This window comes from Apis mellifera, linkage group LG1 (assembly GCF_003254395.2).
Source record: "Apis mellifera strain DH4 linkage group LG1, Amel_HAv3.1, whole genome shotgun sequence".
Lineage (NCBI taxonomy): Eukaryota > Metazoa > Arthropoda > Insecta > Hymenoptera > Apidae > Apis > Apis mellifera.
Window position 1 is genome coordinate 23,698,495 of NC_037638.1, and position 27,822 is coordinate 23,726,316.

The 27,822-nt window shown below is 40.6% G+C and overlaps 1 protein-coding gene across 3 annotated transcripts in view; it reads left to right on the plus strand.

Annotated features, from left to right (window-relative positions):
- Positions 1-27,822, plus strand: part of LOC410788 (glutamate receptor ionotropic, kainate 2) — a 93,825-nt gene that overhangs the window by 35,638 nt on the left and 30,365 nt on the right. For 2 of the 3 annotated variants that reach the window (XM_006571417.3, XM_026446069.1), the window contains exons 1-2: positions 10,655-10,938; positions 18,460-18,573. In XM_006571417.3, coding sequence (XP_006571480.1) covers positions 18,468-18,573 — 106 coding nt within the window. In that variant the 5' untranslated portion in view covers positions 10,655-10,938; positions 18,460-18,467. Of the gene's footprint in view, positions 1-10,654; positions 10,939-18,459; positions 18,574-27,822 lie in introns of those variants that run through there. The other variant, XM_026446068.1, reaches the window with a different exon arrangement.

Below are 27,822 nucleotides of genomic sequence, written 5' to 3' on the forward strand. Positions count from 1 at the left end.
AGTAGCGCATTCCTCCGACGGTCGACTATATAGGAATAGGGCGGAATCCGGCGGGTGGAATGCGAGCGGGGGATATTTTAAAGATGGACGCCCTTCTCCCCCGAATAGACGGTTAGATACTACGGACGGGTTGCCGAGATTAATTGAACCGCTCCACCCTTTTCAGGTATTTTAAGTCTCGTTAACACGCCGAATTCCTCCCGCGGTGGATCTCCTTCCTATTACCGAGGCTACATCACTCGGTTTCGAAGATTTTTCTCAGGAGGGTTGATTAAAGCGGAATTGTTCAGCCTCGATTCTCTCTATTTCTCTCTGTGCAAAGTGACAAAATTATAGGATTCTCTTTACGCTGTATAATGATCGAACTGTAAACAGTATATATATATATATATATAGAGTCAATAGAATATTCAAATCTAAAACAGTGAACAAGCATGGAGAATCAACATGGCGCGTCAAATATTATTCATATTGATAATCGCAAAAATATGGAAATTCGAAATTTGTCATCCGATCAAATTGATTTCCCGACGAAATTTAATTAGACGCGGGAGAGGCGATAATTCCATAGCAGAAAGAATTCATTCCGCGATAAATTTTCGAGGTTGTCGCTTTGCGGCAGACATTTTTTAAAAAAAAGAACGAAACGCTCGTGATTCGTGAATTCGAAAGGAGAAAGGCTTCCAACGACTAGAATCTTGAAGGCATGATCGGTTGACGACGCTCACATAACGGAGGGCGAGCAACAAGGAGTGCAACATTAATATTCCCGCGCGAAAGGAACTTTGTCCGAGTTCGTTCTCCTCTCTCCTCCTCGATTTTACGTTGGAAATTGTACGCCTGTACTTTTTTATTCCGAATCGCCGTTGCGAACTGAACAATAACTCAGTGAGCCACTCAATGGCTTAAAAAATAATGGGTCGGCGACAGAAAATCGCGAACCGAATGGATGGATGGATGGGGAGAGGCATGGAAAGAGAGCATAAAAAGGGAGCGGCGTGAAAGGGAACAGCGGGCATTTACAAGCGAGCGACAACTATTTAGACTTTGAAAGGTAACGTTACTCACGCTTTTCCGTTCAATTTCCGCGGTATCGAGTCCGCTATCACGCGCGCCACTACTGTGCCGTGTTCTTCTGCTCCCCTCCCTCTCCAATTTTCGTTCGTTCCTCTAAACATCGAATACGCGCGCCAATGTAACGACATCGGGCGGATAAGGCGGATTCGAGAGAAGCAGTCGGTTGGAATTTTTCGCCGCCTATCGAACGGATGGATTCCCCCTCCCCCTTAGAATTTAATCTGCACATCAAACTTTGCTCCAACTTGCTTCGATCCAACTTGGATCTTTCTCGTCTATTATTATCATCCCCCTTCGTGGATTTTTCCGATAAAGAACGGGGTTATCGTTGGCGAAAAAAAAGAAGTATGTGTTATATATAAAGTTTACTTAACGTTCGAATCTGCGTTTGAGTTTGGTTGGTTGTAAAAATAATTTTGATCGAATTATCCGCGAAATATCTTACGTTTCTCTCTGTGTCAAGAGAGATGATAAACTATTTGGAAACGAGAGATGCGAAGATCGAATCGGATGCATCTTCGTCAAAATAGATTCGAGCATCGTTGATAAAATATATATTGTTCGATTCGGTTTATATATATAGGAGAGCGTGCGATATTGTGTACGATCATCGATCTTAAATTCGACACTTATATAAAGACAAAGCGTAGCGAAAGGTACAAGGTCTAAAGATAAATCGCCGAGACTTGTCCGCGAGGAACACATATTTCAAAAGATGCAATTTACTTGCAGCTTTAATCTTTCAGCTTGTAACACTTTATTCAAGGAACCAACGGGTGAAAACGTTGCAATTTATTTTGTGGAAACAAAGCAACCGACCATTCGTCTTCCGTGTATAAAGAATTATTAAAATTTCCCGTTCGCTCTTCGTTCTATATATATATATATTTTTTTTTTTATTGCGTCGAGATGTAGAACACGAAAAAAGGAAGAAAAGTATACGTCGATGGCGTTATAACATTTCATCATTTCGTCGAAATATCTCAACTTTTACGTTTAACTAATTACACGACAGGGGGGATGATATCGTTGCTCGTTATCCAAGAATCTGCGGAGGATTTAAAGCACGGCTCTAAGAAATTTAAATTGGCCGCGAAAATATCGGGATCACGATCTTCAGCGAGTTTCATAACATAAGGAAGAATAACTCAGTTTTAATTTCAGAAAAAAACGAGTCGAGACCCGGTTTTCTGTATCTTCTTCTTCTCCGCCATCAATGCTCGTATAAATGCGCGAATCTTTATAAATGTGTACACAGAAAATCATATATAATCATCTGTTTTTAAAAAAGAACCATCCTTTTGTGAAACCTGCGTGTAAAAGAAACTCAATCTTTTCAAAAAAGGATTTCTTTAAGTCTCTTTCTTTTTCGATATGATTAATCAAGAAATAATAAACTCGGGATAAAGAAAGTTTTTTTTGGAGATAAGTCAATTGGACAGAAAAATAAACTGAATTATCCTGTGACGAACTATGAATAAATATTGTGAAGCTTATGAATTCCACGTGTTTAGAGCGAGAAAATAGCACGATCCTTCTTCTTCTTCTTCTTCTCTTCTCCTATGAATTCTCGATGATCTTGTTTCGTTTTACTCGAAACGTAACGAAAGAAACGTTTCGATGATATTTATTCAAAATGTGAAAAATTTCTTAATTTCTTTATATATAAACAAAAACTTTGAACGTGCAGATCTTATTTTGTATGGAGATAATACGCGTGAGATGGTTGCAATTCAAGATCATGATGGAAGGACAATGGGAATGAAATATAATTATTTGGATATTTGTAATTAACGTGATGAATTTGGAATATTATATGCAAATTTGGTTGACCACGCGTATTTATATTCACCGTTCATTTTCGAGCCATCTTACCATAATTTTCACCATAATCGTTCACAGTCAACACATCGAATCTTTGGATCTCGGGAACAATGATGCGAAAACCAATAAAAACCACAGAGTATCGGAAAATGCCCGCAGTTAGAGGTTTTTATGGATTCAAGAGAAAAACTTTATGGCGTCGATATCGTTTTTCCTTGCCTTTCTTTTTTTTTTTTTGTTTTTCATTTTATTTATCGCACACGCCGCCCGCGGACGAATTGGAAAATATAATAAAACGTGGTCAGTGTTCTTTGTTACTTTTACTAGCGTGAATCGAAAACGCAATAATATTTGCCATTCAAGATGATGCAAACTGCGGAAAAAAAAAGACGTGTTGACGATTAAAAATTGTTCACGAAGCAACACGTTATACGTAATAATCGAAATTTTATTTATCTTTTTTCTTTTCTTTTTCGAATTCCGCATTAAAATCCGTTTACGGGAGGAAATTAGCGCAATGTTATGACTCTTTAATTAAACGTTTATGAATCACGCAAATAGTGAACGAAATGGAATTCGATAAACACAGTGCCAATGTAATTAACTAATAAATTTGTGTCCGAACGAACATAGATACACGGAGCTCGCGTACAAGAGACGTTTGTTGCAACTGCAAACGTGTACATTAATTGCTTCACGGTTTAGTTCGCTTTACATAATTATTCCTGCAATAAAATATCAACGTAATTGTTGCCAGTATACAATAACACGCTCCCCGTACGCGCCGATCGTTAACGAACTGCAAACCGTCCGCACGGTTCTACGGGGGGGTGGCTATCTTTCATAAATTTTGAATGACAAAGATACCGGTTGCATCCCGATAGAAATCGAACTGTGATGTATCCTGAATGTATCACTTTTACACCAGAATTTAAATAAACCGTTGTTAAATAAAATTATTCCAACGCGATACAATTTATCCAATTTGTCCATTTTTTTTCCATCCCGTTATATAAAACACGTTAACAGATGTTAACAGATTCGTACCAAAAGTTCGCGACACCGAACTTCTTATTTTTCGTACGAGACTTGAAGAAGTCTCTTTCTCCTTCTCTCTCTCTCTCGGGATATGCAAAATTAAACGAGGAACAGCGTGAAACGGTGTTTTAAATACAGTGACCCGGTTTTACAAATTCCATCTCAAGTGGAACCACACTTGTGATAACCGCGTATATTATTTCGCTGAAAGGGAGATGATCGCGCGAAAAGGAAAAAAGAGGAACGAAGGGAAACCGTACACCGTGCTCGAGCACGGTTTGTCGGTGTCGAAAAATTTTTTTCGAAAGAACAAATTCGAGGGAATTTATTCAGATCCCTAATCTCTCTTGATAATCGTTAACACGTCCTTTCCCTCTCCCTGTAATCTCTCTAGATTTAATTTCGCGCTCGTCGAGAAACGATCGACGATATTTCGACGTATTTCCGTGGCAATCGATCTCTACGCACGGATATATTCGATTCGATTAATAAATGCTTAAATAACGCCGATCCACCATGGCAACGCGCGTATTCCAACATGTTAATAATCCCTTGATAACTCTCGTGATACCGGCATAATAGACGCACAACGTATTTCCCCTCCCCGCTTTCCCCTGAGTTGCGAGGAGAATAATCCGCGCGGACTTTCCACTCTCTCTCCTCCCTCGAGCGCACAGAATCATAGAAGAAACGATAGAAATGCCCCGTCATTTCGCGTCCAATTTCTCGTTAATTCGCGCGGATCGTTCCTTCTCCCTTCGCCTTCCTCCTCTTCTCCTTCACAGTTTCCTTCAGCTCAGTGGAATAATTGCGGATCCCCGCGAGAAATTGCGCCATTATCGCGCAACAATTTTTCCTCCCAGCATCGACAACAGTCGTCAAGACGAAAGACCCAAGACTCGGGTCCCTCGTGTCGTCCAATTCCCCTCCCTCCATATAAATATCTTGGAGGGAGAACGATTTCGAACAAAATCGTTTCGAGTTTGAGCGCGTTTGAGCGAGAGGAGCGAGGAATGTAATGGGAAAAAGAGGAAGAAAAGAAAAAGGGGAAGGGGAGGGGGATGATTTTCGTTATTAAAAGCCACGAAAGCGCGAAGCGCGAGTCAATCTCCTCGTCCTGGCAAACTTTTGCCCGGCAAAGCGGAAAAATTTCCACCTCTTTCCGCTCCTCTTTCACCTCCGGGCCTCGCGTTTAAGTCGCGCACATCAGAAGCTACGACTATTAAGGAACAAAAGAGAAAAGGCGGGCGCACTTAGGTATAGGAGAGAGAAGGGGAAGGCTGGACAGAAGGGGAAATGAAAGAAACTCATTGCTGTGAAGGTGTGGAAAATGAGGAAAACACGAGAGAAGGATCGAGGGAGGAATAAGGATAAATATTAAATGGAACTGTAAGGGGGAGAGGGTGATAGAGATGGAGGACGAAAGAAGAGGGCGGGTGACAATGTAAAATGTATCTAAAGTAACGAGGGAGGAAAGTGGAGGATACGGCTCGTAACACGAAGAAGGAAAGAAAGAGAAGGATAAGGATGTGGAAAGTCCGATGTGATTACCGAAGGAACAAATATACACGTGGAGGAAGGAGAAATGGAAGGGAAAACGTTGTTGAATTAGCGAGTAGAGGGGAGGGGGCGAGCGAGACGAAAGGGAACGAAAGGGAGGAGGAAGAGAGGAAGCCATAAAGTCTGGTCACGGGAATTTCATATTCCCCTTCTTCTAACGCCTCTAACCAGAAGGAAACTCGAGGGCGATCTTAAACTCGAAAGTTTACCCCGCTCAAGTGGTTACCCTGTTGCGATCTATGCCCTCGCTCGCAATTTACAAGTCTTTAAATCGTGCCTCGTGCAGGAGAGAAGGGTTGTTTCGAGGTGTTGAACACTTTGCCCCTACCTCCTGAGTTTCTCCGTATTTCCCTTTTTCTCTCTATTTTTCCCCCCCATCCCCTTTTTTAATCGTTGCGGTATCGTGAAAAAGGAAACTTGAAAAAAAGGCGAGACATCTTGACCTCGTTGGAAAAATATATAATATATAACGAGAAAAGTTATTTAAAAAAGGCTATTCCCTTGCTAATTTTTCCAATTCCAAAATTTTCTTACCAATCTCTTTTAAAATCGTTTGGAATATTTTCTCTCTCTCAGAAGGAGAGATAGTAGCAATTAGAGGAAGCTTTCGTTTCGAGCGAAAAACAGAGCATTCAATCATAAATTGTTTCAAGCTTAATCCCATTTGTTTTATGAACTCCGTATTACGAAGTGGAATTAACTGCTGTTGCTATCTTAATCTGGGGAATAAAATAGAGCAGTCTGAAAAGTCTTAGCGTCTTTGATTGATCGCGACACAAAGGAGATCGATCAGGCGGGATCCGGAAAAGAAAAGCGTTGGACCGTGATTGATTGTCAAAAAAATAGGAACGTGTGTTCGCACATGGCAAAGCTATTAAAGCGAATAGTTAAACGAGATTGTCCGTTCTATTATGAAATGAGAAAGCTTTCCATCAATAAAACGTTCAATATGCAATATCCTTAATTTTTCCGTGGACGTAATTCGAAATTATTTCCATCCTTTTTCTCTCTCTCTCTTTTTTCTTTCTCTGTTTTTTTCGCTTATAAAAATATAGACGATAATAAATCAAACGAATCCCGCGATAAACAATTTTCACCGTTATATGAAGCTGTAAAGCTTCGATTAACCAATGATGACGCGAAAGGTGGTCGATCCGTTGAAACATTATCCATTTTAAAGTTCATTTTTCGCTCGGCATGCGAATTCGTTAATCGTGAATTATTAATGCATAAACAGAGTGTTCCGATTCAATTGCATTCAGATTTATTCGTACGATCCGCCGATGAATTAATGCTTTTACAAACACGGTCGAGTAACCGAGTTTCTGTAACTCTACGCGCTTTCGAAACGCTGATTATCGCCCTCTCCCTCTCGTGTTGTTCTCTCATCAAATCGGATGAATTCGTTTTCATATTTTTTTCCTTGATATTCTCTCTTTCTCTCTCTCGTTTTCCATTTCCATCGCACGTCCCCTCTCCTTCTAATCCCGAAACAAATCGTGAAATCGTTGTTGAAATCATTTTCGTTTCATTTAGAGCGAAATAAGCTAGCTCGATTTTAAGCGACTCGATTTGAAGCGACGCGAATTCGAAACTGAAGTTCTAGGAACGGATAAGGTACGGAATCGTCTCGTACAATCGGATCGAAGAAACGGTGTACGCAGTTTGCGTTCGTAAATACGTGCATTACGATAAATTCGACTTACTGTCGTTGGGAGTTCAACTGTTTTCCACTTCTCGCCGAATTCAACGGCGAATAAGGGATAAAGTTTCAGACAAACGAGTACACCAACCAGGTACATTTTGAAACAACGGATTATCTTCACCCGATTATCTTGAAACAATGCGCGTGAGAAATATCGAAGCGGTGTTATGAAAAGAAAGACGTTGTATACGGTGTACAATGCGATGATAAATTCCATTCTTAATAATTTTCTTCAACATTCATCGTGACAATTTCTAAAATTAATAACATCTTTTCATTGAATTAAAGTATATATCTATCTCAATAAGATGCATATATTCGTAATCGCAAAACAAAATAATGAAATTCTCTGTTTCATTAAGATCAAAATTCGATTTTCATCCCATCCTTCCGATCGTTAAACAATTTCTTTCGTCGCTCGATCTTCTTCCTTTCATTTAATCGAACATTCCCACTCTTTCTCCCTTCCCTTTCCCCTCGTTTGCCTCTCGACGCACAGAGAAATTACACGGAGAAAAACTTGCCGCAATCTTGCCGCAAAAAACTTTGGCGCAAGAATTCTGAGCCGACCTGTGATATACTGCGATTGAGCTTTAATTTTCGTTGGGTGGCGGTGTGCTCAAAATTTCCATCCAAGTTTTACAATTCTTGGGACTGTCCCCTTCTCCCACCACCTCCTCCTCTTCGGCTCCTGTAACCAATGTGAATCACGATGAAACAATCGAAAAGTTAGCGCCGGTAACTACCCCAACCGAGGAAATTACGTTCAGGGGAGAAACTTGCAAGGTGTTGGAAAAAGAGCGTCGTTGTTGCAAATTGAACTATACTGGCGCGACAACGCGGGGATTACACGTAAATTCGATAAGTTTCGATAAAGCGAGATTAAGCTAAGTAGATATATACTTGTAACGAACTTATAAATATTATAAACTGCGCAATATTTTGAATCTACGATTGTACACTATACTATATTATACGTGCTTTTATTAACATTTTCTTGGTGCTCTAGTTCGATAGGTTAATACCATAATTTGTAATTTTTATTAAGAAGAAACAAGAAAAAAGTACAAAAAAAGATCAATCTTATCAGAGCTTATTTTCAAATAAACCTTGTATTTTAAGGAAACCAGAACACGATGCTAAAATCCGTGAAATAAATATCGTAAAATATCCGCGAAATTTCGTTTCATCTTCGTCTCTGGAGAGCGATAAAGAGACAAAGAGAATTAAGCGAGTAACGTGACGTCGTGGTTGAACCACACGTCAAACCGAGCGCCCGCGATGCGCTCATCGTCGGAAAAATAATTTACATTGTCTGTACTGGGGGAGGAAGAGGGGTGTATGTACGCCTTTGAGAATGTTTCCACTCCTTTTCCCCCGACCCTTACGAAAGTTTTCACTTAAAAGCGAGACGAGACCTGTGTCGCGCGCAATTCCGCCCTTCTCCACGAATGGAGAAGTTGAATTTCCGCCTCCAACCGTTTCTTCTTCTTCTTTTTTTTTTTTTTCAAAAAAGCGTAATCCTCGTTAAATTATATTTCCTCGCTCCCTATTTAAAAGGTCAAAGTTACGACGTTAACTTTGACACACGCGGCACGGTTAATGGAGGGCCAACAACTTGGGTCTGTAGAGAGTAATTATAGAATAGGCAACGGCTGCAATTAACCTGAGACTTGCCGCACCGTGATATAAACGGTCCACCGCGCGTGGACACGTTTGTTTTTCCAATTAACCAATTAGCGGCACCGTCTACCGGCCCCTCCACGTGGCCGAAACAATGAAGATGCAATTAACCCGCCCCGTAAATAAATAATAGCAAGGAGGGGGACGAGTGCATAGGGAACTTATCATCGGGAATTTCCCGTAATCGCGGGTTAATTACTCCCAGATGCCGCTTCCGCACCGCGAAGCACTTTGGTGAATTGATCAACTCTCCTCGCGTTTCGAGGAGTTGGCGAGAGTTTCTCCTCCATTCAACGATACGTTCCTTACATGCAGCTTTGAATTTCCACGCTTGGCGAATCTGTTTTCAATCGTTTTGATTTAGGAGAAAACGTTTTATTTAAAATTTCAGTAGAATTGTAGAATAAAATATATCGGAGTGAAATCGATTTTGATCCTAAACTCGAGTCTTGCAAATTTTATTCAATTTTATTTATTCGTGATTGAGATGGGAATATCGGTTTATAGATTGGCACGATGTGACAAGAGGGTGATGATGTAAAATGTTTTTTATCACCTCTACTTGAGAATCGCGCGTAAGTTGGCTAGGTCGTTTTTCGAAAGAAATATAGACGTAGGTGATGTTCGTACTCGTATTTATTTCAGAATTGTGTTTTTATACCATTTTTCAGTGCGGTTCGGATACGATCGCGGTTTTTCATATTTTCCTTTCCACCCTCTCGGGCATCGTCGTAACACATTTGCGTTTCATTTTACAAGTCCCTTCAATTTCGTACGCTTTACACGTCCAATAAACGGGGATGGTACGTTACTCATCCGACCATCAAAGATAAAATATAATCGGTATACACGCTTATTCCTCCCACGGTGTAATATTTTAGCGAGTTAAATTAATTACATCGATCAAAATACACATCCCATTCACATCGTTCACGCATTTTTTATTATTCCATTACTGTCTAAAATTTGCTCAGTTCATTCACTACACTTCCATCCTAATAATAGTTTCAATGAACGTTATGAGACTTTGTTAATGCAGTTTCAATGAACTATTTGGACACGTTCCAACGTATTTAGACACCCGAAGAACGCACCCGATTATCCCAATCATGGGATTTAATTTAAAATATTCGAACGGCGAGATCGAATCGACGAAACCTTCTCACCCCTACTCCCCCCCCCGTCAACAACCCGTCAATAACGTATTTTTAAAACGATCGAAAGAACGATTCAACTATTCGAAGCCGGGGACTCGACTGAAGCAAAGCGTGGAACGTGAAATTGGACGAAAATAAATACGCCTCCGCGCGTAAGACGACCACGTGCCGCCCGCCATCCAATTAATCCGAAGGAAATGGTTTCTTTTCGTTCTCTTCTCCCTAGTCTAGGCGAGCGGGCAAAAAGCGGCCGGCGCAATTTATAATTCAATGACACGGTAATTTTACGTTGGACAAGTAAAAGCACTCGGCACCGCGATAATAGTTTCGTAATTGGTGCGCCGCCGGCGTGGAAATTTTTTAATCCAATTTCCCTTCCCCCGATTCCGGCGCTCGTTCCCTTCCCTCCGATGCGATCGACTCGAGGGAGCTCGAGGCGCGAACTCGAGGAACTCGAGAGAGAGAGAGCGAGAGAAGAGGAGAGGAAAGCGAAGTGAGAATCTTCGCGACGATGTTTCGCGCGATTGGCCACGATGCGAAGAGGATCGCGAGCGTGTCGAGGCGGTCCTCGAGGCGGGCGACGTCGACGCGCGTATTTAGGCTGGTTCCACGCTAAATTTAAATCAGTTCGTGGCGGGGCTAGCGAACACAGCGATACTCCGCGCCGCGTTCTCATCGATTTCGACGCTCTTCACGGTGTCTTCGGCTGATTCGAGAAACTTCTGCTGGGAAGAATCGGTGGACCACGCTGCGTGCCGTTATCCCCATTTCGGCCATTCTTCATTTCTTGTTGGTGCTTCGATTTCGATCGATCGGTTCATTCGCCGATTCGAGAGATGGTAGAATGAAAGGGTGTGCGCGTTCGGTGCTGCTCGAATCGCTGCTAGTAATTAGGTAAGTGGTGCTCTCACGGATCTTCTTCTCGGATCATCGCGCGAGCTGAACACGATGGCGTGTTACATTATCGCGCACGATACGCGTTCGGAGAATCGGCTGTGTTCGAAGCGAACACGCGTGTGAATTAAACCTTATCGGTTTAACAATTCGAACGGGCGCAATGAAGGCTGGCGTCCAATATGGCAGCCGTGAATGTGGCACGGAACGTCCACGTCCAGAACGAAATTTCGAACGTTGGAGATTTATCATCGAGGGAATCTGGCCTCGATTGCAACGATCGGTGTAATTCCGTTTCGTTTCGAGAGAATCGTCGCTTCGTGGGGAGGGGAAAAGTTTTAAAAGACGGGATTGCTGTGTTGATAGTGGCGACCAGAAGACGGTAGAGACGAAAATTCCTCCGTGTTTATAACTGAAAAATATTTTCGAGGTCGGTCCTCGAACGGTTTGTTGTCAAACCTTGTTGTTTGGAGAGAGAAAAGTGTTATGGAATCGGAACGACGTCGAAGCGTGATCGAGGTTCGCCGCACAAAAATTGTTCAAAATCATGTTGGTCAATAGCTGGGAAATTTTCACTAGATGCATTTTGCTTCTTATCGCAACATCTTGTCTTTTATTTCTTTATAGATCCGTGGACCGTTCTCGCCAATTGTGCCGAGTTCAGCCGCAATTAAGCTTTAATTCGATCCGTAAGTGGCGCATTCAGACCTACTATTATCGATAAATTTATAGGCTATCGATGTAAAAGAGCGGGTGGATTAGTTAGGGGGAAGATAAATGTAAATTATCGAGTATCCATTGATCAAGGAACGAGGGAGGAAAAAGATCGATCGAATTGACGGAAGAATTTGTCGTATTTGCGGTGAAAAATTAACTATCGATGATAAAAAATCGCGAGTAACTTTTTAAAGAATTTTATTGCGAACGAAATCGAGATTGGCACGAGCCTCGAGAGGTCATAGATCTTCAAAAAGGAATAAAAGAAATAACTTAGTTTCCAGTTCTTTGAATTTATAAGCACAGCGCTTCAAATTTCAAAGTCCAAACAAACGAATAAGAACAAAAATTTCATTCGGAAAATTTCCCTTAAGCGAAGATCCTGTACGAAAATTCCAGATCTTGGCTCCAATTATTTTCAATCTTATCCCTGTTACTAAAAAACCAGTTCTCATCGGCTAATTGGAACGTTTCTAATCTTCTCCATTCCTCCCATTATTTTCGAGCTCACGTCGCTAACATTTCCAATTTCATCCACAATTCACCATATCTCGCGATCAACCATAAGAAACTGAAGCCATCTGAACCTGAATTCTTCCTGAACCTCGCGCCTCCCTCTTTTCGACTTCCACTCAACTCGAGTCTATCTTCCTCTTTCTACGAGTCCCACGAACCGTGTTTTTCCATCCAGGTAGAGGCCTGATATATGAAGCAGCAGCAACGAAAGGGATGCGCATATTCGTGAAAATCGAGGGAAGGCTGAACCTAGACCCCTAGATTCGATCGAAGGGGATATCGAATCGAGGCTCGAGTCAACGACCGCCCCTTTTACCCAATTTTTGACCCGATCGAACTCGAATCCAAGCCGAGTTATCTCACGCCGGATTGGAAACACGAGCGAGCGTTGCGCTCGCTACGAAAAAAAGAGCAGCCCGACTTTATGGTAGTGCGCGCATCAGCCACCTGTTTTTAACCAGAGTGTTCCCATGCCTCGGATATTTTCTTGTTTCGCCGGTTTTTCCCCTCCCTTATTTTTCGTAATTTCCTTTCGAGCGGCGGATTTCTCGTCGGCGGAAAGTTAAATTGATGAAACGTTCCGCGCAAGTTTTTTCCCTTCGTCTTCGGCGAGTATTATTCGCGAAATAAAATCATTTCTTTATTATTCGCGAGAATCCGCTTTGAGTACGAAATAACGAACGCAAAAGTAACGCGACTCGTGTAATTAATTTGTCGATCTCGAGTTCGATAAAAACCTTCTCTTCGCCCGGGAAAAAACGGGTGAAAAAAATTTAATTATGGCGATGGAGGGCTGGATTGCAAAAGCAATTGAAGAAGAACGGGTGCATAAACCAAGAATAAATCTCGTCAACGCCGACTTGTTTCATCGTACGCCCCCTGAAAATCTTATTCCCCCAAACATTTTCGAATCTGTGTAAAAAAAAGAAAAAAATCTCTCTCGCGATGCAACATCGTAAATTTCGGCGCGTTGAATTAATAAATTCCTGGAGAGAATCCAAGGCAGGTCGGATTTTTCGGCGCGTATTAGATTTAACTTACGTCGTTCCGGCGGGGAGGAAATAGATGGAAGGTGCGAGCGAACGAGTCAGTTAACACCCTTTAAACCTGACTTGGAACACGCCACGAGGAAAATATTGCGAACGGTGGTGTCAAAGGATTGAAAACGGTAGAAATTTCACAGCCGTTTACGCCCCGTGTAAAATGGTGCGCGTTAGAGGTTTGACTGGCTGGTTTTTAGGAAACTGGCTGTGAAACGAAAAATGGCCACGCGTTTGTCCGTGTCCGTGTTACATTTTGCGTCGAATTTTCACGCGAAAACGATAAAAATACCCGCGATACTCGGATCCCGTCTGTGCGAATCGTCGCGTATCCGCTCCTTCGAACCGGAAATATTTCGATACCGATTCCATCGATTAAATCTCACCGTGTAAATCTCGATACGTATCTCAAATAGCAAGCAAATTTTATTTTTCTCCGTTTCGCGCTTATCCTCCATTTCATCCCTCCTCCAGGGATTCGATGATTATTAATAAATCCATTCTAATGACTCGTGAGAGATTTTAATAGATTGGAAAATCTATCTATTGCGCTATAAATATTCACTGCTCGTTCAAACGCGGATCAGAGATCGGGTTAAAAAAAATGTAATTTTCCTTTCTCTTTCGTTGACGCCGATTTTCAATTATGAATCGTGAAATCGTTGACTTTGATGAAATGATCAAACGATATTGTTTCGAAGGATCATATTCTCCTTTTCTAGAAGATAAAGAATTCGTGGAGAGAGAAAGAGAGATAAATGAAGTAAAAATAGGGAAAAGAAGTGAGTGAAAATAGTTCTTTGATCGGTCACAATCGTTCGCTGTTATGGAATGCGTGCTCTTGGAAACGAACATGGCCGAACGATTCGCTCTCTTGCGAATCTTGTTTACAAGAGAAATTCATCGGATTTATTCGTCGTATATATATTATCTTTCTAACTAATTTATTTGACTTGGTAGAATGCAAGCGTAGCAAGCTTGTGAAATGCAATAATTTTCACGAGACTTGTGCCACGATAATAATACACTCTCTTCCACCCCAATTCATATATTTTACTTTATCGTCTTCTACTTATCCACAATGTCTGCAATACCGGTATTATCTACATTATATTAGCACGTCGGTTTGTTCACCTAATATTCGTGACAACCGTAATTTATTTTCACGAAATGGCAGCCATATTTTTTTTGGCGACCCATCCATTCAATATTTATAACTATAAACTCGACTGGTTAGTCTCTAAAATATAATAAATTCGATTTAAATTGAATAATTGATCAAAGAAAAGTTTCTTTTTATGGGAAAATACAAGAAATATATTACCTGGAAATTGTAAATTACAAAAGTGTCGTATAATCGTATCTTTGAACTATTAAAACGGACAATTTATCAAAAGTTTCGATCGGAAATTTTTAAGTCGTTACAACTCTTGTGAAATTTTCCTCCATTTTCTTTCTTTTTTTTTTTTTGCTGCATTCGCATTCGTTGTTCTATATCGTTTTATTATGTTTAAACGATCAAAACGATTACGAGAAATTCAATTTTTCGAAAAAATTTATTCTTACATCGATTCTTCTCGAAAAAAAGAAAGAAAGAAAATTGACAATACACACTTTCTATACGATACGCCATAATCACAGAGAAGAAAAGCAAGAGGTTATCCGGCGAGAATTCGATTTTTAACGAAGAACAGACATTTCTTCACGAGTAACACTGCAATTAACTTCGATCCCTCGAATACGTCGAAATACGAAGAATGCGTGAGAAATACACACAACGTACACACAATGGTCGACTGCCAATTTCAAGTTTCGGAACGAGGGTTGGTAATTGGAGAAAGAAACGAGAGAAGTTTTTCCGTATAAATGCTCCGAAAAAAACTTCAATTTCATTCAGCTAAAATTCGAGATAAAAGGAAACGAGCAATTAAGAGAGATGGAAGAACGATGAAATCAACGAAATAACCGGGAACCATCAAATCTATTTCTTGATACGGTTCAATTCATTTTCATTTTCCAGATGTAACGTTTCGCTCGATTCCAGTTCTCTTTTTTTTTTCTTTTTTATCACAAGACAATGGCGCTTTTTGTCGAAACGAAAGGAAAGAAATAAGAAAACAGGGAAACGAATGTTAATTTTACGAGGATACGAATTTTCCATCCGTCCGAATCGCATTTGATATAAAATTCAAGGAAACAACGACAAAGGGCGGTGAGAAATTTCGCGAATAATTATTCGAAACCGTGGAATTATGATTATACGATCGTTAGGCGGTTGAATATGAATAACATTAATTTATTTCGCGTGAAAAAGAATTCGCGCTCGTCCGTTCGATATACGAATTATTATCTCACAAATTGAAAAATGTGCACACGAATGATATGAGGGAAATTGAAAAGAAAGAATTGAAATAATTACGTATGTATAGTTTCTTTCTAAATTATCATTATAAAATATAATAATTAATTAAATAAAAAGAGCTTCTTTTCAGAAGAAGGGTGGAATCGAAAGAAGAAAACTTTTCTTTATTTAACAATCATTTCTCAAAGTATCGTAAAAAATGTTTAATAAAAACGAAAGATCAAAATAATCCAACAACGATATATTGCACAATATACATTCATTGTGAAATTCTTTTAGAATTTATTGCTTCGTCTCTTAATCCTACAACTTTCATCCAATTTTATTCGCTGCATTAATTACAATCTTATGTTTGCCACTCTTGAATTCACTGACTAATAATAATAATGAATTAACATTAAGAATAGCTAAGACAAATGTCATAAATTTTAAACGATGTAGAATTTTTACGTGTATATATATCATCGTCATCAGCAAAGAGAATTAATCTTTCGTTAAATTTCACTATTAATTAAAACAATAATATTAGTTCAATTATATTTGGAGAACTATATACTTGGATCAGATAATTCGATTCTCCAATCTCTCGTCTTCCAGTATTCCATCTATATAATCCAACAATTCGTACGTATCCACCCCCAAAATTTAGAACAGAATCAGTGATTCGGCTTCCCTCTCGTTTATCTACGAATACCAGCCCAATTCGCATGCTTCGACGAACGAGAACTTTCATCGTTGAGAACAATTATTAAGGAACGGAATGTGATGTCAGCGATGATAATTGCGATAAAGGGTGCATCGACTTAAATGTAACCGATAGTGTTGCGACGATACAGTTGGACGAAGCAAAAATATTCGAGGGGGAAATAAAAGTGTCGATTGAATAAATTTTTTTAAATCGGATCATTACAGTTACAGAACCGATGAAACATCGACTTTAATCGAACGTTAATACAGATTTTTCGACGAAGAATGTTTCTGATGAAAGTCGAGAACATTTGTTGCTCTTCTCTCGTCTTGATTTTTCTCTCTCTCTCTCTCTTTAAACTCGAATCAATTCGTCGATATGGAAAATAGCCAACATTTTCCAGTAAAATAAACTTTTTGAAATTCGTCGGTTATCAACTTAAAATTTATTCGTCCTTTTATTATTTCACGCGTCGTGAAACGTTTTGTCAAGAGCAGAATATCCAGTTTTTCATGGAATTTGGAAATAATAAAAGGTGGAAAATTAAAATTTTCAAAAACATATATAATGAATAAAAATGTATGTACACTCGATTAATTTTCGTTCTTTATTACGAATTATAACATCCGTTGGAATTTCTTTCTGGTCGAGAAACGATTTTATATAAAATCTTTTATTTCCTTTTTCTATCAACGTTTAATTTAATCGTTTCGTTCGATTCCTGTTATTTGATCGGTAACTAAATTTTTAAAAATGGATATATATTTTTTCCATGGATGAATTAAAATGTGATGGATTATCTGTTATCTTATTTATTTTATAAATGAATTTTATACGCGTGTCAACAAGACAAGTTCAAAAGTGATTTTCATTTTCATTTATTCCGATCTTGTGTTTATCGTCGAACTATTTGCCATCTATTATCGTTGTAAAAGCGAATGATATAAAGATCGGTCGTCGAGCGAAACTTAAAAGATTACTATCAATTGCTTTTCACTTTATTACTCGAACAAAAATAAGAGCACGTGAAATCTGCGATTCGATTTGAAACGTGGGATAAACGTGTTAAGTGAACTTTCGACGTATGAGAAAACTTGTTCAAAACTACTTGCAATCTATTAAAACGTTAAAATTTCAGAAAAATTCACGAGTTTAACGATAATTCTTCTTCCTCTTTTACGATCTCGAATATAAATTTATCAATTCTTAAATTCTTTTCTGATCGATATCGATATTTTGTACTCGCCGATATTAAACATTAAAGTATACGATCCAATTTCGAATCATTCCTTTAAAGAAAAACCCAATCTTGGATCATCAGATACGAATAAAAAAAATAGAGGAATTATTTGAAAGTCAACTTTTGTTGAAATCCATTTTCCGACCGCGAATACAATTTCAACATGACAGAGAATTTGAATAAAATTTTCGAATCAAAAATCTATATTCCAATTTCATTCTCTTACAATTACCTTCGTTCAAACACGAGAAACATCTTCGAGCTGAATCGACTATCACTCCTTTCGCGAACTCCTTGATCTTTGAAAATTCGAAATCGTTTGATTAAAAATCGCGCTAGAAACTAACTTTAAGCCAGTTTCCCGTCGACGGCCAAATATGAATCGCCTCTGTTCCACTCGAATCCATTCGGACGGAACTTATTTCCGGCTGCGTACACAAAGTTCGGTGAACGAAACCGAGAGAGTACGGATGATGCAACTGGTTATTTTTAAGAGAGTCGGCCCACGAGAACACTCGTCACGCGATCGCGTCGTTAAACAATATATAAACGTTAAAACTATTAGAAACATTCTTGATTGCGAAACGTTCCGCCGTATCGTGCGATTCGATTCAACCCCGGTAGTCGTCGTTTCGCCATGGCGCATCTCTGTCGTGTTTGCTCGAATCTTCACGATTACCAATCGCGAGATATTCGTTCGATACACGGGATAAATCAGATACAGAAGTGATGGAAGTAAACTCGTTGGTGAACTCTGGATTAATAGGAGGGGGAAAAAGTGGAGGAAGTGTCTCGAGAGAAGTAAAGTTTAAATTCTCGAGCCGACTGTCCGTCTGGGGGAAGCTATTTCATCGGAATTTTCATCGAGGAGGACGAGAATTACGATGTTGAGTTTAACAGGATATCTCGAGCCACGACATTTGAACGTTCTCTAACAAGATACATTTCTTTTTTTCAGGTTACGCTATGGCTCTCAGAATGGACGCAAGACTGTTCGCATCTGTCCTCGTCGTCCTCAATTTATTCGTAATCGTTCCTCGCAGTTGCGGTGCATTGCGTCCAATTAAGATCGGTGAGTAAGATCGAGAAATCCACTCGCATTTTTCTTCTCCCCTCTTCAAAATTAATCCAACTTATCTCCGCGAAAAATAGAAAAAAAACATTCCCCTCATTGAATCTCCTCGCTTTCCAAAAAAATTCCCGAAATTTGCAATTCCCGAAAAAGAGGGAAGAGCCCTTGCAACGATAAAAACAAAAACGAAAGCAAAAAAAAAAAATCTACAACAAATTTTCGCTCTCGACAAAATAAAAAAACGTCGAATTTCATGGAAAACAAAAGGGGAGAGGGAGAAAAGGGATAGAACATGTTCGCGCGCAAATTAAATTTCTACCTAGGGTGTCGAGACAAAGCCATTCCCTTCCCACGATCCGTTTAAAAAGATGGACGAACACCCATGGGGGGAAAAAATCTACCCTTTGCGCGCGAAAATATTTCCGCAATAATCGTGACTCACCCCAGCCGTGTTACCCGGCTGTTTTTCGCACGGAAGACACGACACCTTTCAATTCCAATACACGATAGCCAACCTCGTTCTATCTATCCACCGATGTTCATTTCCATCCAATTCGAATAATTCGCGATGCGAGATACACGCGCTTCGACCACCCTCCCTCCCTTTCTCCCCCTCCCTGTAAATATACTGGCCGAACCGGAAACGGACGCGTTCGCGCCAACTTTATGGACAGGCGATACGTCACGTTACGACGTTCTTCTACGAGCAGAAACTCGCGTACAAGCAGCCCGCGGCTGAGGAAGAGGCGGCAGTCGTTTGTCATAGAGAGGAGGGGAAGGCTTACCTGGAAAGGAAATTCACTCTTATGAAAATGCCCAAATATTTAGATAGGGGAACGGATGGGTTTCATAAGAGCTGTCTGTGCAGCGACTGCATTTACCGCACCGATGTGTACATACACACATACACATACGCTGCGCGCCACGTTTCTACGGATTCCGTGGTGAATGTGACGCGGGGAGGGGACTGGATATTTCGTTGACTGGCCTCTCTCCTCTCTCTCACTTTTCCCAAATCGTTCTTCCCTACACGTACACACGCCGTGGTGTTGCACATAGTTGATTCGAGTGACGGTGATAGTAAAGAATTTCCTTCCGGCGTGTAATTATTTAAAGTTTCTCGCTTCCGAGTGAGAGAGTTCGCGTGAGGGAAGAGAAAGTGTGTATGTATATATATATGTGTTTCATTAAAATTTAATAGAAAATGGGTGTGAAGGATCGTGAAATTAAAGGAAATTCGGGTTAAGTTTGGAATCGAAGTGGCTTTCGAAGAAGGCGGTAAGGTATAAGAGTATAAGGTTGTTAAAGGAGGTAAAAAGGAATTTATTTTTCATGTTATTTGTTATATATCGCGGGGAAAGGGATATAAAGTATTCGAACGTTGGATGGATTTATTTTTCTTTTTCTATTTTTTTTTTTCTCTATATTTGCGAAATATGTTGCAACGATCGAACATGAACTCGATATTTGGCGAGCTTCCCTTTTCACGTATCGAGCATTCTCGATATCCATACGCGTCTGGTCTAAAAATGGTGCCTCCAAGGAAATCAATTTCGAATCGTCATCCTCTACCTCTCTTATCTTATCTTTTTTCATCGCTCGTGTCGCGGATACGTTTGATCGATTAAAAATTCGGAATAAAAATTCTCAACTCGAGAAGAATTTTTCCCCTTTTCCATCCAAGGATGATTATACGCTTTCTTATTTTCTTTTCGTCCACTGAAAATTTATAACTCTGCCGAATTCCGATCGAATGTGATCATCAAAGGTAATTTAAGGTTAGATAAATTCGAGATACGAAGGAAAAGTACCACGATCTTCTTTTATCATCGTCTTCTTAAAATTCATCGTTTCGAACTCTCGTTGATTCGATCCCTCTTTAAATCTTCCCTTTCATTGATCCGTTCGATAATTAATCACGAACGCTTTCGAGATATTTTAAAATCGCGACTCGAGACGCGGATAAATAGAAGGTAAGCAGCGCGGACCGCAAATACGAGCAAACCGATTCCTTGAGCCGAGCGAGGCTGCATTCCGCGTGGCTGACTATGAATGGGCCATTCTACTGCTCTCAAGTCGAACGCCATTCATCAGTCGACCGGTATCGAACGATACAAATAACGAAATATCATCCTAGCTATGATGCATCGATCGATCGAAATTCTGTACCGCGATAACAATTTGTTTTACGACCGGTATGTAATGCAACGCTTGCCGAATTTGCGATCGACGAGATTCGTTGATCATTTTTTATTATCATCTTCCTAAATTATTATGCAATTTCAGGAATAAGTTACGGATATAGAATATATATCGGTATAAATAATATCGGTTAATTGTTCCAAGTATAATTACCGGCCATTTCGTTTCACCGGTGGTGAATATAATCATCAAGCGTTTTAATAACTGTAATTATCCATTAAAATTCATAACGTTTTATCATCTCTTACGCGTACGGTTTGTATAATTTACGTCGAAAAAGAAAACGAAAAAAAAAAAAGAAAAAAGAAAAAGCTCGTTATAATTAATTTTCTCTACATACATACATACAACTCGGAACAATTCACTTCGATTTACATGAAAATTAATAAAGGGAAGCTGATTAAAATGATTGACATATGAACATATTAATAGCGCGCGGCCGATCGTATTTGAGGTAATTAATGATCGGTATAATGCTTCGTCAAAGACAGATAGTAATAAATCGATCGATTCGAATACGATGATACCGTCCACCGTTTATTAATAATATTCCATCGAGTTTAGAAAAAGATAAAAATAAAAATAGAAAAAGATAAATAAAAATTCCAATCCATCTCCTCCTGTGAAAAAAAATTAATTATAAATTTTCAATAAAATAATTCGCGCGAATTTGCCGATAACTCGTAAAAATTCCATAAATATTCAAAGTGCAAAGAAGTGCGAAAGAAGGGAAGAAAATACGGCGTGTAGAGGCGCGACACGAGCGAAATACGTGACCGGAAACACGCAGTGGCGAGTAATTATCAATATTTCTTCCGGCTTCGAAACAGTCGACAAACTCGGGACGACACGGCGCACAAACAAGATTGAATTATTGGCGAACAAGACACGTAAGCTCGGGCCATGCAAGGCCGGTCCTCATTGCTTTACGAGCCACCACCCAACCGGCCACCACGCGTCGCCCCCTCTTTTCCTCCAAAGCTGCCGTTGTGTTCGCGAGAATTACAGGTCATATTCGAAGGGTGGTAAGAAAATCCTCGGTGGCCGAGCCGTGGAAATTTTCCACGGTGCCAGCGCGATGTGACTATAAATAAGGATTATATTCGCGTACGACGTGTCGCGCGTATAAAATTATACGCCCCGTTCAAACGGACAGGTTTACGGCCCGACTCGTAATTCCGGTCGAACGTAACAAACAAGCGGGCCTGGAAATCCCTCGATATCGTTCGCGAGGATTTTAATCAGATTCTTCTCGATTTAGCCGTTTCTCGAACGTTCCATAGTATTATAAGCGAATTTATAATCGCAGTTTCAAAATAGAATCGCATACATACAAGTGTTACCGATTTCATCGAGTAACACTTTTCGTGGTCGCGATGGATAATTCGAATTTCGTTTCATGCGTGGCGCGGGTAAATAGAAGTATATATCAGAAAATATATAAGAAGAGAGGGAGAAGGGGGAGGGAAATACCATCCAAGGTATTCGTCAAGGTTTTTTTAACACTCCCGTGGAAAATTCATATAAAAATTTCGAATCGATATTCGTAATGCTGTTTGAACTTCGATTGAACTTAACAATGTTTCGACGCGTTCACTGCTCCACGCGTGCAACGATATTATTTCATTTTATCATTTCGACTCGTTTCTGCGTTAAATCTTGGAAAATATAAAATATACGTGGAAACGGAAACTCGTGCAAACATTCTTGCGTCGATAGCAACGACGAAATAGTCCATCATAGTTAACACACCGAAGACCGATCAAAGCCTCTATCGTGATTGGATTCGTTGGTCCCGTTCGATGTTTATTGACATGGAGTAAAAAGGAGAGGATGGGAAAGAACGGAGTGAAAGGAGGGCCGTTTTCACGAGGAACGATTGGAGGAGGAACGCGTGGCTCGCCAGCCCTCTGGCATCGTCGTGCTAGAAATCGTCGATTTCCCGTTCCGCTTCAACTCCGTGCGGCTTCCAGGCTTCCGCAGACCGGAAGAGACCCAGGCGTAGCAACTTCCTTTGCCTCCTCTCCGCAGACCGCTCTTTTTTTGCTCCGCATACCATCGCGAAAATACCCTTCCCCACCGGGTAAGTGATTACTTCCCTTTCAAACGTGTAACCGGATCTGGTACGCGTGCATCCTCCTTCCTCCCCCCCTTCCCCCTTCCCTCCTCCCACAGATCGTTCAATGGGAGGAGGGAATGGCCTTTTCATCGGCGTTTCGCCGCGGAAAACTCTTCTCTTTCCTGCCTTCGGTAAACTTTTGATAACGTTATTAGAAGTTGTTGGGCCGATCTCGATGCGACGATCTCTTGCCTTCTGCGAAACGATTCCATCGCGTGGCTCACTTGGGGGGAATAAAGTCGGAGGAGGAGGAGGAGAGAAATGGAAGAAAAGGTGAGAGACACGAGGGCGGGCGGACGGGTTGATCGATATTCAACGGGAGATAAAGGTGTGATGTATCGCCGCGGTGAACGTGGGAACGAGGATGCAGCTGGCATCGATGACGGATGCCGCTGTTGTTGGAAATGATTTGTGGATTCTGGCCGAAGAAGATATCGGGATGAATATGTCCGGTGGGATCGGTTTGAACCAACTTGTTCGAAATCTATTTAGGGAAATTATCCTCTATCAATCTTGCGATCATTAATCGGATTAATTCTCTCGCCGATTATTCGCCGATTTGTAGTATCCAAGTTTCATATTTTTTCATATTTCCAAAGAAGTAGAAAATTCTTGAACGAGAAGCCTTTCTTTTCGTACCGATTACCAGCTCGAAGCTCGAAACTTTTAGAACACAGTTGCTTCACAGTTGCTTTCCAGTAACTGTTTTTGTCTGCCGCGTTGCACGTGGAACGTGTAATTGTTCGAGAACGATACAATACTCGGGATGTACAATACTTGGTCGAAAATATCGGACCAATCTAGAGGGAGCAAAGTTGCTAATAACAGTTTGGTCGAACCCTCGCCCTCCTTGGGAATTGTAATTGTTCGGGAATAATTTGCACAGCCGTTGCATATTATCCCTGGGACAAGAGTTGATCACGCCACCCCTAATGAAGGATAATGATTAGTCCAATCACCGACTATTCACATCGATCTGGATCACAAAGGGAATACCTCCTCCGTCTCGTACAATTTACCAAAACTCCCTACCTACCCTGTTCCTTGAAATTGTTATTTATAAAATAACAAAGAAAAAAATGTTCGCTTGATTACTCGAATTGAAAACCATCGAACCACCGACTATTTACCGCTGTCAGATATTTTTCTCTCGAGAAAATGTAGAATATATACGATTTGTCTGGAATCATCGTACGCGTGTTAAGTAATTTATTTTTTATAACCGACCAGTTTATGCACGCGTAAATATTATTAACGCGTATCACTTCCAGCAACCGTGAGAAATCTCGTTAAGAACAATTTCTCCAAGAAATTTTAATAACGGGAACAAGAATTTAATTGTACCTTGTTTTTCTTTCCCCCTCCCCCCTTTTTCTTCCAGTCCATTTTTTCTCTTCTTCCTTCCTTCTCTTCTTTTCTCTTTTTTTTCTTCTTACAATTCAAACACACAGCCTCCTTCTATCTCGATCTCGAGACAAGCAAAAGGGGCGGGAGATGACGGGGCGTGACGAGGAAAAATAATATCGTCCCCCAGCTTTCGTTCTTTTTTTCATTATAATTCTTTCGCCGATATTATCGTCGAAGAGAGATACGGAAGTTACCCGTTTCGTTCTTATATTCCTCGCCGCTCTTTACTCCCTTTGCGTCACTCTATTGCCGGCCCGATAATAGCACGGCTAAGCTAAGACTTTGTGGATAATAGTTATAAGTTTAATTAAACCAGTTCCTCCTCCTCGTTCCCCTCCTCCTCCACCATTCTTCCTCTGGGATATCGCGCGAAGCGAGGATGATTCCCGTATCAAAGAAGAAAAATTGCAGGACGCTACGCGTCTCCTATCATCCCTCCCTCTCTTCTTCCCTTCACCGAGGATTTCCCTTTGAAAATCGTAGCGAATCCCCACCTACCCCTTTCTTGCGAATCTACAAAGAAATTTTAATCGGCCCGCCAAAGCGAAAGATACATCCTCGATGCTGAATAAATCTTGGTAATTTATACGGGGATACAATGTCGCGAGAAAGTGGATCATGAGGATGGATCGAATCTTGTTATCCTCTTTTTGGATCACATCGTTTCGTTTCGAGTTAACTCGAAAAAGAAGTGCAGAAAAGGGAGGAAGGAAGAAAAAATATTTGTCGGTTAATCAGAAGAGAGGATTAGAGCAAGAAAGGGTTAAAAACATTGAGCGATTTCGTCGTTCCTTCCTTTTTCACCGGCGCGTTTCCAAATGAAACTTTCCTTCCGCAAATCCATTTTCATTTCTCTTTCCTGATCCGATACCAAAATATCCCTATCGTAAATGCATCGCAATCGGTTTCAAAACATCGCAACTTTCCATCGATATCCAACATCTTGGTAATCGTTCATCGATGAAATCTCCTTTCTCTCTCTCCCCTCGAAAAAGAGGAAAATATCGCGGCAGACGCTCGTTACATATTCATGGGAGTCAGAGTGCGATTCGCGCCTTTTTTTTTTTTTGCCTTACGCGTAAATCCGGAGAGTTGCGGGGTCCGAATAACCGACGGCAAATCGAAGTGAGAGAGAGAGAGAGAGAGAGGTGAATAATTCGGTGAGAAAACATTAATGAAGGCCGGCCATTCGTGTACAAGGTTGAGCCGAATCCGATTTTTTTTACCGGTTGGGCGTCGAAGTTTGAACGAGTGGCCCGTTGAAGGGAAATATTTTTCCTCGTTCTCGGGCATTTCGGCAAAAGGAGTCCCCGCGAAAGAATCCGCGAGAGGGAGTGGAGTTTTTTCAGGGAATGGAATTAAACGAGTCGCGGAGAACGAGCTCGTTTAAAAGCATACTTGCCCTCTGCATTTCTATGGGAGAAAGAGAGAAAGGAAAATGAGCGTGTGACAAGGATTTTTCTTCTTCGAGAAAGAGAGAGAGAGGAAGAATACGTTAATAGGCACTAGAAGAAAAGCGGAACAAGCCTGATCTTCTTTTGGCCGAATTAAAATTTTCGTCTTGCTTCGAAACGACTGTCAACCCATTCTTCGAATTATCACGTTTAATCTCTCGATAAAATTCTCTCTTTTCTTACTTCAGCTTTCGAAACTCTTGTACGTATTCTTTCTCGTTTCAAATGAACATCGCCGTATTATACTCAATGAAACTTTCCTATCCTTCACCAGAAGACGATATGCGAACGAAGCATTGAAGAGGGAGTCTCTGACGAGTGCTTTAGTTACCTCGTTTCAATTTTCTCGAGCGTAAGGAAACGATTGTCCCCCTTTGATCCATAATGGAGCGTGCTCGCTATAAATCAACGAAAATAATTGGATCACCGGCGAAAAAAATCGAGCAATCTTTCTTTAATGCCGAATCCAGTTTTATGCACCATCCAAAGATCTCACCTTTGATACATATACGGACATTCGTTGAACGCCGTTAGATGAAAAGTTTTCGAAAAACCAATTGTCCAAATTTTTTCCACCGTGATTATTTAATCGAACGAAACAAAGCTGACTTCTCCTTCCCCCCTCCACGTTTCCTCATTTTATTCTCTCATTCATCGAGCTGAACGTTCTTAAGCGAATCGAGTGAATAGAGGTGAGAAAAGGACACAACCCGTCATGAGATAATGAGGATACTCTCTATTTATTGCGAAGACTTTCGAGCTCAGATTTAACCGGAAGTTACGTATCCCATTCTTTTTCTTATTTTGCCCTCGACGCTCTTTTTTTTCATTTTTCGATGGAGTAGCAAAAGCTTAGCCGAAAGCTCTTAAGCACGATTATTATTACCATTTAAAAGTATTGCCAAATATCCTCTCTCTTTTATATTCGCAAAGATTTCGTTATTCGCAAATGGCGGAAAGATAAAAATCTCGGCTCTGCTGTTCCTCGCGGAAAGTCTCATCTCAGTTTCGCGCGATACGGTCATTTCGGGAAGATTATTTCGCGAACGCAGTGATAATCGAGATTACGACCGCTTTAAAAGTTTATGTTTAGAGTAACGTTTCTCCTATTTCCTTCCTCCTCTCCGCGAGGAGTGCCGCGATTTTCACGATTTTAAATGTCCCTCGCAACATCTCGCTAATGAGACACCGACTCGCCGGGGATTATCTTAATCTTTCTTCATGTCTGGCAAGGAAAATATTTAAAGGGTGTTTCGCCAACACCCCCTGTTGATGTCCCCTATTACGAGAGCGAGAATGGAGGGAAGGTACGGATGGGAGGATAGGAGATAGGAGGATATCCCCCCTGAAAAGGATCAGGGTCGTAAAAATTCACGAGGAATATTCGCAAACGGTGCACGTTCCACCTGTCGTTGCTCCACCTTCCCTTGTCTTCCCATTAAAGATTCAAGGTGGACACGGTCAGCTCGTATTAGATTACGAGGTCAACCTCGTGTGTATCGTCCGATTACCGCTTGAATTTTAATGAAGTTATAAATAAAGCCGGGCACGGGGGATGATTATCGCAGGAATGGCGACCGCCCATCCCGACTATTCCGGATAATAACCCGGCCCATGTTTTACAATTTGCCCCATTGTAACGTCGTTTTAATTGATGAAACGTTAAATGGGCCGGTATACTGACGCGAAATTGTATTATCTCGACCGTTCCCGAAATACCATCGTATAATAATAACGTTTCGCCACGCTTTTTCGCCGACGAAAATCGAAATAGCTCTGTCTCTCTTCTTTCTGTGAAAGGAAGAATCGATTGACGCGTCATTAAAACGCGTCCGTTATCCCGTTTTTGGACAAATTCTGGGATTAATCGGTAATTAAGAACGACCAAATATTGGTATCGTTTCGGGGTAAAATTATCGGGATGGAAATTGTGGTATTTGAACGTTCACCCCTCTCGATAATTATCTTCCCGATCTCGTTTATTTATTTATAGAAATTTTTCCTATCCTCTTTTATTCCCGTTGCACTCCACATTCCAATTATTCGAATTATAGCGATTCATTTAGT